Here is a 13,464-nt window from a genome sequence, read left to right on the forward strand (position 1 = left end):
CAGTACCAGAGTTTAAAAAGATATAAATTCTCGAACAGTGTTCACTCCATTACAGGTGGTTCGTTTTCGTGTTTTTATTACGAAAATCGATTGCAAGGCAACTGATCAAAAAGATATCATTTGGACTGTTTCTGAGGTGTCATCTTTGCCAAAGGATAAATCTGGAACCCATACCGTTCTTAACCCAGACAACAAGAAACTCGAGGAGCTAACTATACAGAAAAAGACCTTGACATATGGTGTATATATGATTAGGTGTAATGTCAGTATGAGAGAACAATACGATGTGTACAGCATTGAAGAAGGCTTCATTGAAATACAAGGCAATGCTTTGATAGCAATAATCGAAGGAGGGAGTCTCATTCAAAAAGCCTCTGGTAAGCCCTACGTACTGGACGGTTCGGATTCCCGTGACCCTGATGACGCTGAACCCAATTTACAGTACTACTGGCTTTGTCAAAATGCTTCTTGGGAAATACAGGAAGATTTAATGTCCATGACAAGCGAAACTTACCTTCTTAATGTCTCTGATTACAATGCATCCACTTTCTGCCATAGATCAAGAAACGGAACTTTAATGAAGGGCGGATCGTCCATTGAAATTCACACAGGCACACTTGGGTTGCATTCTTCCTATGCAGTGGCCCTTTTTGTCTCCAAGACAGTGAATAATCACTTTCGAATCTCAAGCTTTACTCAGGTGGTAAAGATTGTCGATGGAGATCCACCAGTTATCAAAATCAGGTAAGAAGATACCTTCAAAGCACTATCATATTTCGAGTTTATAAGCAAGTTTTTTTGTGATACGTCCTGTCAATAAACCAAAGCTTAGTTCAATTTCTATTTTAAATTCCATACGATCATAATTTACTCTATAATTTTTCCTAAGGCTTTTCCTTGGGCTAGTTATTGAATTTGAATTAAAAAAAAAAAAGCTAGAGGTAGAGATACTGTGGTAAAGATTGATTGTATCTAATGTAAAATTCACTCTGAAGAGTTCACCATCTGTAGAGTGTACCTTTTTAGCTGAACAGTTAATTCCTTAAAAATATCACTATAACAGACGACCACATGTTTCACGTGACTTTGAAATAAATGTATTCACTAGGTGCAAACGGAACTGTGGTGCAACTGTTAACGCTGCGGAAAGATTTCTCCTAGAAGCTCAAATTGACCCCTTGGAATCACTTAACACTTTACAAGAAAGATACCAATGGAATGTCTACGAGAAAATTGAAGAAGGAGAAACATTTGCCTGGACGAAATTCAAAGATACCGATGCATCAAATGTTAATCATATATATTTCCTTGAGAACACTCTTAAGCCTGGGAGGTCTTACAAGGTGTCTGTTATTGGAATGATACATGGTCGAGCGGATGGATACAGTGAGTTGGACTTCTATGTCAATATCCCACCTCGTGGTGGAAGTTGCTTTGTTGACAAATCTGAAGGCTATTCAGACAAGACTTCGTTTTTGTTCGAGTGCAAGGAATGGGCTGACGAAGATCTTCCATTGTCGTACGAGTTTATGTATTACACGCGTTACGGGGTCGTGTTTCTCTTGTATGATGATATTTCACCTGTTTTTGTTACCAAGTTACCACTCGGTGATGTGGAAAAGAACTTTACCTTGAACTTGCAAGTGAAAGTAATCGATGCTCACGGCACATACAACACCACAAAAATCGACGTCCAGGTATGTAAACAGGAAATTGATTGTCCGAAAAAAAAAGGCTTTGCCATTAAGTCGTGATTATTCCTTGTATTGGATGTACTAGTAAGGAGATAATTTCGTTGGACCACCATCTTGTACTTCCAGTGTTTGCTTTTTATAGTTTTAGATTTATCTATTTTCATAATGCGGTTCGGATACATAGCCGGCAAGTAGTACCAGAAGAACCAACAAAAGTTTGTAAACATACCAAGCGCCGTAATTGACACTATAATAACGTGAACAGAGACGAAAATTCCTCAACGAGAAAACAAAATGGACATTCTTTGTAGGACATACATATATATCATTTGTGTTTATCTGAACCTGGCTAAAAAACAAGGTTTCAGCCTCTGTATATTTGCCATTACAAATTAAACATAATGCTATTTGGGAAAGACCCACGGGTCTTAATACTGCTCCACAATACACTTTGTATTTTCTTATTTTATCAAATTTGGTGACTATTTAAAATCAGTTAGATTTTGCCGTCTGATATTCGCTTGGTTAACGTTAATTCTATATTAAGAGGAGATGTTGTTGTGCGACTTCTTGGTCTAGATTGAGTTAACCTGTTAAATAACTACTGTATGTATAACAGGGTAATTTAGTATTATTAACTAAGTTGATAATACGAAAATAGCCTAGATGGACCCATCGTGAATGATTGCAACGCGGATTACCGTCCATTTGATGAGAAATTCATCTTCAAATTAGGACATAAAGTGTCGCTTGTCCACTTATTTTATGGAAAAGTGATCACAGCAGGAAATAGCTTTTACTCCTTAAGTATAAGAAATTGAAAGAACTCGCTGGGGAAGGCACTTCACCCCACTTCATTTGCATGAGCGGGCGAACAATTTACCACTTCAGACTGTACACAGCATCGCTCTAAAAGTGTCATGTAGAATCCGAATGAGATGGTCAAATGTACAAATATTTTCCACAGTATATCATCTAACTATTTGTTTGTTTCACAAATATCATTTTCCATAATAAATTGATGTTGTTTTTTTTCTATTGGTTCAAGGAAGTACTACTAGTTTCATCTGTTATCCGCTTAATTCCAGGTATTTCTCGGTACAAACAAACAAAATGAGACTTTATCAAAGTTCCAGAACTTCGCAATTAAGTCGTTGTCTTCACTAATGGAAGAGGGAAAGACACAGGAAGCCACTCGTGAGATGAATGCGATCGCCTCCGTTCTAAATGCCTTTGCATTGCAAAATGGAACCACAGAGAAAGAGGAACGCAAACAAGTGAGGCCTTTAGTTTCTCTATACCGTTTTAATGTCCTATTGAGTTATTAAACATTAGCACCGACTAGGTAGTAGCAAGCTTGAGTTGTTCTTTAATCTTTCATCATTTCTGTTAAATACTATTTTAATGCATTTTTAGGAGTCTAGATGAAATTATTTTCTTGGTCTTTTGCTGTCGTACTGGAGGAGCCTGAAATTTTGAATTTTAAACTACCATACTTAGGTTTCGTCCAATTGCTCTGAATCTCGTTGCATGTCTATGGTCTGGGAAAATTAGATAATGAGGATCAGTTAATTTATTTCGTCTCCCAAATGTAGACTCAGAAACGTTGAAATCTGGATCACAGCTTGATATACCTCGTGAACGTGACAAGTGATTAAAAATTCCATCCTTTTAACGACAATATGTGACTGATCAGCTCAAGGTCTTGTATTTCTTAGTTAAGAGCGACGATGGCAACTGTTCTTGCAAATAAAACAGCATCGTCTCTCTCTGATGTGAAGCAGTTGGGATCAGCCTTAAATCAAGTGACCCTAATTAGAGACGAGGTTCCTGTTGATATTCAGGTAAGAAACAGCAAACGAAAGGCACGTTGTTTTGTGGGTTTACAAGTATTGAAACATGAAACAACTGGAGGAAATCGGGATGATTGTGTTATTGTCCATTGCTTTCCCATTTAGGATCTCACATTTACGTGGTTTTTTTTTTACTGTCTATGCTTCGCTACTTGTATGAACGATTTGATTGAAGCATTGAAGTCCTCAAACAAAATGCATACCATTCGTGATACTGTTCTGAAATTTCAGGAAATTAGTCTCAAATCTTTTAAAGACATGGCGGATTTGATCAATAAAAAGTCGCATGACAAGGCAACTTCCACAAGTCTCATCAACGACACAGCCATTATAGTAGGAGCGGGCTTAGTCAATGTCATCATGGCGTCCAGCGATTCGGCTCGACTTGACGGGGAATATCCTTCTCAGGACTCGCAACCGTATTCTAATGATACTGTAGAAAAGGTATGTTGAGTAGATGATGTTCTTCATAAATCAGACATTTTGAATCAAAGAACAACTCACCACAACGCATAGAGAAGCTAATCCCGTTACAGTGCAATAGAATTTTATGGAATTCAAAGTTCTCTCCTTCGTTTCGTTTAATCGTGAAATAATCTTGATTCTAATAGGGAATGGGAATGACCTTAACAACTACCCTTAACAATGGTTTCGTTCACTAAGCAACAAATAGGAACAATCTTTCACTTACATTACATCCAATACAAATACTCCTATTCTAACTCATTGAAAACCTTTAAGTAACCTGTCTGTCAGTTTTTGAACTCTCGACATCTCTCTAATTGTTACTAGGCAAGGGTAATTGCGCTTGATACCATGGCAACTTTGGGTAATGTTACTGATGTGTTGAGTTCTTTAACGATTCTTGGAGAAGAACCTCTGATTATGTCTGTACCTCGAATGTCAATGGTTCTACAAAAGATGAGATCGGACATAGTTGGCGAACACACCGTTGGGAATGGCCAAGTGTCTGTACACTTGCCTAACCTTACAGAGGTATTCGGTGGAATTTCGGCCAGTGGATACGTGGATTTACAGGTATCCATTATGATTTTCATATCAGTTGCATCGATTGTTTAAGTTTGTCATTGAACCGAGGGCAGGCAAAACGTTGAATTGAGTAAAGTGGTCATATCTCAGGGAATAGAGGAAACGTGAATGAAAAAGGTGAGTAGGAGTAGGGAAATCATAAACCATTTACCTTCATTCTTCTCCTTACACTCTTTTTTTAATTACCACCCTTCATTGCTTATTTTTGTTTTTTAAAAAAAGGTACGAAATTGACATTTTCCCAATTGTAAAGCTAATAGCAAGATACATTTACTGACTCTTTACATTTTATTTATAGGTACTTGTTTTTCCTACCAACCCATTTACGTGGGACAGCACAGCTTCGACCATTTCTTCCCACATTCTCACGGTTATGCTCAAAGATGAAAAAAAAACTGAATTAAACGTATCTTCTCTTAAAAATGAAATCAGCCTGATTATACCCCAAAACATAAAGTTGCTTCCGGAACCATCACCAGCATTCATGAACGGAGGCAACGGCAGTATTCGTTATCATAAATTTGACATCACAAACGTGGAACACCCAATGAGTTTTCGGATTAAACCTAGCAAAAACGATGTATTTTTTGCGATCTATTGGGGCTATCAGGAGCGTCCCGAGATGGGAGACCATAACTTAGTCACTGTTTTGCCAGACTTTTCGTCATGCAGCGTTCTTGATGGCAGCCGTGAGACCTGCGAGTATGATCCTTACACGGTATTCATAAGCGGATCATCTATACCAAGATCTGGCGAATATTACCTGGGTATCAGAAGTTATCGGGCATCAAATGGTACACGGTCTCGCGTGCGGAGGTCTTGTTTCGATGGCGCTCGAATCAAACGCTCTTGTATAACTTATAAAGATCCTCCACCTCGACCAACGACTGATCCTCGGGGGGAATACAAACTTCAAGTACCTGTCTACGATGCTGATAAAGACGTCAATTATACAGTTAACAGTTTTACATCACCATGTAAATTCTGGGACGTCAAGAACGAGACATGGTCTTCAAAGGGATGTAAGGTGAGTACTATTGTTATACACGTCGTCATGATTGATTAACTCGTGGTACAGCTGCAGAACTAAAATTTTGTAGCCGATTCAAGGGATCCGTTTGCGACCCACTAGAGTTATAATTTTTGAAGCTCGAGGCTGAGTTTCCTTCAAAATGAGGAACATTTCTTTCGAAAGAATTTCAAAGGCGCATTAACATGTGTCCTTGCCGAACTTGGTATTTGGTATTTATCAATAACCACAACGTTATCGCCTGACATGATACGTGATGTTATGATTAACGAAAAAAGAGGCCACTAGTGTGCTCGGTTCTGTTGTGAAGCGCTTACGAGGCAAGAGCAGGATAAAAATTTACGGGGAAGCATGAGACATGGGTGAGTGTTTCCGATTCCCTTTTCTTGAGGGCTTTATTGCTGCCAAGGTGTCCTACTACTTACTAGAGGGACTTAAGAGCTGAGTACAGTCGAAGCCTTTTCATTTCTTTGTTATAAAGAACCCATCAAGACTTGTAAGTTAAGTGTAGTTTCAAAACTGCCTAACATATATCTGACTCGACTGATTATTAATTGAACAATCTGTGTTTGGCTGAGTGAACGTTTCACTTGGGTCAAATTCGTTAAAATCCCGAAGCAATATATGAAAAAGTCACCTCATCATGGCTTATCGCCACTTACCGTTCACTCTCATAAAGCACACTTTTTCAACAAATCAGTGGGTGCGTTATATTGAAACTTATTATAAATTTCAATAAAAGAATTGGTCCATGTTTAGTGTGCGTATTTCGAGTTATGGATGCACGCAGGAAGTTTGGAGAGCACGAGAGAAACGAAAGAATTGCTCGAGGCGCAGTCGCTTTTTGAATGCTCTCCAAACTTCCCAAGTGCATCAGTAACTCAATAGACGCATAGCTAAAGCACGAACCGATTTTATTAAGACATAGCATGCAGACACAAGTTGTGCTCGAAAAAAAATGTTTATCACAACAGTATCTAGCTTATTAGGTGAACGTGTTCTACCCGAAAACTACAAATAGGAGACAAGGCAAAAGTAACCAAGAAATATTTCGAGACAAAATCTCTATTCAAAGAATTGTAAATATTCTGTTCAGGAGCGAAAAACGAGCGAACATCTTGCATGCACGAGACTGCGTAGTGGACTCAGCATGCTTGAATTGCTTATCATAATTCATGGTCAGAAAAGTGCGTAGGTTTGTGTTGGAAATTTTTTGCGTTTACGAACATTTTCGAGACCCGCATGGTAGATTTGGCCTGCTTAAATTTTTTCTTTTTTTTTTTTTAGTAGAATTTACGACCAGAAAACTGCGTAGCTTTGTATTGAAAATTATGAAAATCTTACAATTTCAAAACAAAATTATTCATTGAAAAACACTTTTGGGACATATCAACCCTTCAAAATAATAGTTACCGTTCCAATGAAGAGTCACCAACTTCGCAAAGTCTCAGTTGAAGTCAGAAAGCTAAGTTTTGTTTTTAGCCATGATTCGCATCGCGTTTGGGAATGAAGCATCGTCAACTCCAAAACTTATTTGGTCGTCTTTCGTTTCGAGCTTTCGTTTCGAGCTTTCTCGAGCTCCAAAAGGTCTATCTCAATAAGGAAAGAATGGTTTCTATACTTTTCGATACCTAAATGTAGTTGTATGAGATGTCACATGATATAATGTAATACACAGGTGTAAATACGTGAGGCAGAGTCCCAATAGGATAAAAAATGTTTTTGCTTCTGAAGTTATAACTTGGTCGATGGTAATTACTGGAATAAAATTGAAGATATTCAGACAATACATGAATAATTTTTACTCATAGGTTGGAAACAAGACCCGAATTGACCAAGTCCATTGTCTATGTACTCATCTGACTTCTTTTGGAGGAGGGTTCATCCAAGCTCCAAATCCTATAGACTTTGATAAAGTTTTCGAGGGCTTCAAAAATTTGTCCGACAATGTTGCTGTGCTGGCAACTATTGTGACAGCATTCGCCATCTATATTTTGATGGTACTATGGCTGAGAAGAATGGACAAGCGGGATGAACTTATTGTAAGTTGGTCCTTAACCTTTTGGATGTGGCTATGTTATTAGTAAGAGAAACGATGCAAACTTGAGCAAAGTTGAATTTGGAAGCTTTCAGTACTTCTAAATCGACGATGAAACCAGTAAATATTCTAGAATCAAACCTTTTATTAGGATTCTTCCAAAATCCTTTGTTTTCTCAGAGGCTTTAATTTTTAGAGGTGACATTGAAAGTAACTCCAAGAAGTGCAACTTTTCAACAGAACGTCCTACCGAAGCGAAAAACATTTCCAGTTGTCTTAATTTCTTCAAAGGCTAGCAGAGCTGTTTGCTTATAAGTGGTACGTGACGGTCGTTTAGAAATAGTGAGTACCTCATCGACTCATGTATAGTCTTAAAATGTAGTGAACAAGGTTGCAGTAATACATCATCATGTGAGAATTTTTTAGAACGGAGCAGCGCAGAATGTAATCGTGGATATTTATGAGAATGTGACACATTTCAATTGATATAATCATTAATAATTGTCTTGCCATTATAGGGCATTCCTACGACAATTCAAACCCACGAAGGTGTACCCCTAAACAGCTATGAGATTATAATCCAAACTGGCTCATGGCGAGGCTCTGGTACAACAGCCAATGTCTTCATGGTCCTGGTGGGCGAGAATGGTGAAAGCAACCCCATCGTACTAAGGGATGAAAACAAATCTCTTTTCACCAGAGGATCGACGAATGAATTCCTCGTTTCAATTCCTGAGAATCTTGGAAAATTGCTCTACCTTACGGTATGGCATGATTTGTCAGGCATAAATTCTTCTTGGTATCTCAGTTATGTTATCATTCGCGAGAATAAAACAAGGGAACAGTACATTTTTGCGTGTGACCATTGGCTCGCTCTAGAAAGAGGAGACGGTTCAGTAAGGAGAGTTATACCAGTAAGCGACAAAAAGGAACTAACAAGTTTTGGGATCCTTTTCCGTACCAAGACATCTAAAGACATATTTGATGGCCACCTTTGGATCTCTGTTGTAGGTAAACCCTCTAAGAGTAACTTCACTCGTGTCCAGAGATTGACCTGTTGTATGTCACTTCTATTTAGTGCAATGATAACAAACGCAATGTTTTACAACATTGGAAACAAGTCAGACGATTCCACTGTTTCCATTGGACCATTTTCATTGAGTCTCAGGCAGATCATAATTGGAATTCAGAGCAGTCTCATTGCGCTCCCAATCAACATCATAGTCTTGCAGATATTTCGAAATCTAAAGCAAAAGAAAACAGCCAGTTCAAAATATAAAAGGCCATGTCCCTTCCGAAGAAACGCAGTGTTTGTCAGCGATGAATGGTCAGACAAAGATGCTCCGATGGAACCAATCCAGGAAACTTCAGGTGGACGCTTGCCTCACTGGTTGATCTACATAGCGTATCCTCTGTGTTTTCTGATAGTGATGACTGCAGCATTATTTACTTTGTTTTACAGTATGCAGTGGGGAAAGGAAATATCCAACAAGTGGCTCTCATCCATGCTTGTATCATTTTTCCAGGACGCATTTATAACACAGCCCTTAAAAATCTTCCTTGCCGCTCTAGTTATCTCATCAATTTTGAAGAAACTACCCAGCGACTTTACAGAAGGGCCATTTGCGGGTAGGAAAAAAAGCAGTGTAGACCCCAAACCAACCGCATTTGACAGAGAAGAGGCAATAAAAAGACCACTCTTTATGTCCAAACCTCCAGACGAGACCCTAGTGGAGAAGGCCAGAAAGTACAAATTGAACGAGTTGAAAGCTTTCAGGATACTGAGGGAAAATATCTTGCATCTGCTATTTCTATCGTCGTTGCTGGTGATAAGTTATTCCACGAGAGACCCAGATGCTTTCACTCAGAGCAGATATCTGAGATACGTGTTCGGTGAACAGGTACGGTTTACCAACACTAAACTATTAGTTAGGATAAGAACGATGAAAAAAGGATTTAAAAAAAGCTGCCTACAAAGAAATTTCTCGTTTATGTCCAGCATGACGTTTTCCGCCTTAAATGTCATTTTACTTTTTATAGTCTAACCTTATCCTGTAAGTTCTCGTACGAGAAAGTACAACTTGACGGCAATCAGAGAGACTCAACTATTTTGGTGGTTGCTTACAGGATGTTGGCTTGTACGTTAGCTGTTGCTGTTCATTAATGTATAATGGTAAATGGTTTAAACTCGGGATAGCATGTGATAGGGGAAATTGATATTATCAACTGAGTTGATAACGTAAATTGGCCACCGCAAAGGTTTCAAAGCTGACGTTTCGGGCGTCAGCCTTTCGTCAGAGCGAAGGGCTAACGAGGAGCTAACGCTCGAAACGTCAGCTTTAAACTCTTTACGGTGGCCAATCTACGTTATCGATAAGTTGATAATACTGAATTATTCAGTTATACTCTCCCAACGACTCAGCACCACAGTTTCTTTAGAAAACTACTCCTTTCATCGGTAACATATGAGAGTATAGTCTGATTGTAAGATTGAGAAGGACTGCTGTCGGTAATAGAGACTGACGTTATGATAACAGACTTTCTCAGTACTACACTCACTCGACCGATCAGATCACTCTATCGATAACTTATGTATTTTGCCCCTATATGGCCTGTCAAAGTTCTATTTCTCTTGTTGGCTGTAGTACCACACCACTTCATCTGTGAGAAAACAGATGAAAAAAGAGAAAAAGTCCTAAGTTTCGTTTACCACGTGATTACAAGCAGTGGTTTTTTTTCTTTTTTTCGAATATGTATTTTTAATTTATCTAGGCTAACGATATCCGGAGTCTTTGGTCCTTCTTGGAAACTGGCTTGCTACCTTTTGTCTTCGACAAAAAGTGGTATAACGGTGATGAGGACAAATTAGATGGGTTCACTGAAGACAAGTACTTGTATGTTATTGGTATGCCACGCCTCAGACAACTCAGGTCCAAGAAAGGTACGCTTTTGAAATGCTTTTCTGAGATTAATATTCTGTTTTCAACTATTTTTTTTGCTTAAAAGACCGTTGAGCTAAGAGAAGTTGACAAGATTTAATTGAATTTGAATTCGCTATGGAATAAATCTGACACAAACTAGCTGCTGTTACATTAATTTGCTCAAGAGGATGAAGCTTTCTTTTTTTTTCCATTTGAAGTGAACTGTGAAAGTGAATACTCCCAAGACCTAAATATGAGTTGCAGTGGTTCTTACTCCGTTATTGACGAGGAAAAAGATTTCTATTTACCTGGATGGATAAAAAAAGGCGACTTGAGCTATTCGGCATGTCCGGCTTCATGGCGATACCAAACAGCTCTAAAACTGGACGGACTGCCTTTTTGGGGTAGTAAAACGATTTACAGTGGCGGAGGATATACTGCTGACCTGGGTTACTTCATGGAGCAGGCTAGAGAAGTGATAAGTGACTTACAGACCTACAAATGGGTTGATCAGTTCACACGTGCAATCTTTGTCGAGCTTAGTGTGTTCAATGCTCCAGCCAATCTTTTTAGCAGTGTTACTTACTTGGTGGAGTTTACAGGTACCGGGGGCTCTTCAACGTATTTGAAAGTGGACACTTTCCGCCTTTATCAGCATATCGGCCCCTGGACTGCAGCGGTTGCATTTAGTGAGTTTGTGGCCGTTGTGACTGTTGCAATAGCTCTCTACGTGGCTTGCAAGAAGATTTCTAGGGAGAGAAAAGGATTTTTCAAGAAGGCTTGGAATGTTGTCGATACTGCGCAGATTGGGCTATCCATCTCTGCCATAGCACTGTTCTTCATCCGACTGATGAACGCAAACTGGACTGTCGCAAAAGTTCAGGAGAACCCATTTGTATTCGTAAGCTTTCATTATGCAATGAAGTGGGACGAAGTAAGCACTTACGTCATGGGTGCCATAGTATTCATCGCCACGTTAAAGTTTCTCCAACTGCTGAACTTTAACCGGCACATTGCTGTCCTTTCGCATACAATTTCTCGTGCCGCAGTAGAGCTGCTACCGCTGGGAATGGAAGTCTTACTCACTATTTTTGCCTTTAATATCTTTGCTTACATTGTTTTCGGAAGCCGGGTCGAAGGTTTTAGCAACTTTATAACGACCTGTGAAACTACACTGGCTATGACACTTGGGAAGGCATACTTTATGGAGCTGAGCGATTCGGAGGCTGTCCTCGGTCCTTTGTTTTTCGCTATGTTTGTGATCACTATGCAATTTTTCCTTATCAACATGATTCTGGCTGTTATTATGGACACTTACAATGAAGTTAATGCTGAAATCGAGGAGAACTCCCAAGAGTACGAAATGGCTGGTTTTCTTCTATGTTATTTAAAGTCTTTCTTCGGTCATCACTCTGAGTTTAAGGCCGGGGACGAGGTCTGGAGGAAATCTAACGAGAAGGGAAACAAAACTCTTAAAACTAATAGTGTCAAAGAAAACCTCCTTGTTTTAAAGGAACAGCGTAATTTGTTGAAGGAAAGGCTAAAATCGTTGCAAACTTTGGACAAAGATGTCGCCGATTCGGAGCTCTCTTTTGTAGAGCGGTGGCACACCATCTGTATCTCTGCTGATTATGAGACTGATGCAAAGTTGTTAGAAGTGATGACGTTCTACCTTGGCCACGAAACCGATTGCTCTATCGAACTTAGTGTTTCAGATAAGGAGGCCGATGCATTTGCATAATCGGGGACAATCAGGAACATGATCATGCTTTCTGTTTGGAATGACAAGAGAACTCAAAACTCGAAATAATTGCATTTTGTCGAAAATTGCAATATTTACGCGCTTGTTGATAGTACTTTACATTTATATTTTACATTTATTTTACGTTTACATTTCATTTATATTACTGAATCGAAAAGACCTTGATAACTGTCGGACTCCAGGAGTCAAGCTTAGGATATTTTTGTCAAAAATTGCAATTTTTTTTGGCTCGTGTTTGATAGGAAGGTATTAATTTTTATGTCTTTTAAAACTACATTATTTGGATGTAATGGAATCTCAAATCTTAAATTTGTTTCCAAGCAGATAAGGAGTGTGTTAAAATATTTTTATACATGGCAATAAGAGATGAATTCCACCGGCATCTATTAATCAATTGAAATCAATTAATTCATATATTAAAGTTCACAGGGTAACCGGGTGGACAATCAGATATGGTTTGATGCTAATCTGGTATAAAGATATAATGAACGTAACCTAGAAGTTACAATTCATAGACCCAACGTTTCGACACTACTGTCTAGTACCTTCATCAGGGGTGATCTAATCGCTGCTCACTAATTAGCTGCCCTTTGTTCTGACGAGGTGTAAATGGGCGTCAGGTAGTAAGCTGCCATCATCACGATTTAAAGGAGCGTGGGCGGAGTTGATAGGCCAGGCTTCCAAACAAAGGCGCTGGTGGTAACGTCGATTATTGGTGATAATTTTAGACTTATCCCACCCAATTGTATGGTTGTTAGGCATGTGTGCTCCGACAAAGCTGAATTTTCTTTTTCGCATTTTGATGCTCTTTCAAACGTGTACCAAACTAACGTTTGGTGTGTCCGACATACTCGTCATCACAGTCATTGCACGGAATAGAATAAATAGCGTTGGTTCGTTGTTCTTTCATGACAGGATCCTTAGGTTTGGCAAAAATGTGCCCTGAAGTCTGAACAGGATTTTGAGTAACTTTAACGTTGTGGTTACTCAAAATTCTCTCGATGGGTTCTGTAACACCCTAAATGTAAGGGGTTACAGCAAAATCAGTCGCTGGTTCCTTCTCATCAGGAGTGTTATTAGATGTAACTGGTTTCTGGTAGTATGGTTATTATAGCC

At 39.0% G+C, this 13,464-nt stretch overlaps 1 protein-coding gene across 1 annotated transcript; it reads left to right on the forward strand.

The window, feature by feature from the left end:
* The first annotated feature begins 1,358 nt into the window (after positions 1-1,358).
* On the forward strand, positions 1,359-12,327 carry LOC131780587 (polycystin-1-like protein 2). Its single transcript, XM_066168827.1, has 10 exons — positions 1,359-1,697; positions 2,783-2,971; positions 3,413-3,538; positions 3,779-3,991; positions 4,340-4,585; positions 4,896-5,624; positions 7,439-7,669; positions 8,184-9,566; positions 10,438-10,606; positions 10,805-12,327. Exons 1-10 carry the CDS (start codon positions 1,359-1,361, stop codon positions 12,325-12,327), a joined length of 5,148 nt encoding a protein of 1,715 aa, XP_066024924.1.
* Positions 12,328-13,464: the final 1,137 nt, after the last annotated feature.

This window comes from Pocillopora verrucosa, chromosome 1 (assembly GCF_036669915.1).
Source record: "Pocillopora verrucosa isolate sample1 chromosome 1, ASM3666991v2, whole genome shotgun sequence".
Taxonomy (NCBI): Eukaryota; Metazoa; Cnidaria; class Anthozoa; order Scleractinia; family Pocilloporidae; genus Pocillopora; species Pocillopora verrucosa.

Bases quoted from the DNA above. Each gene is read 5' to 3' on its own strand.
- LOC131780587 (XM_066168827.1), top strand. From the start codon at position 1,359: ATGATACATGGTCGAGCGGATGGATACAGTGAGTTGGACTTCTATGTC. The intron at 1,698-2,782 runs GTATGTAAACAG...GCTTAATTCCAG, and splicing joins CCACAAAAATCGACGTCCAG to GTATTTCTCGGTACAAACAA. The intron at 3,992-4,339 runs GTATGTTGAGTA...AATTGTTACTAG, and splicing joins CTAATGATACTGTAGAAAAG to GCAAGGGTAATTGCGCTTGA.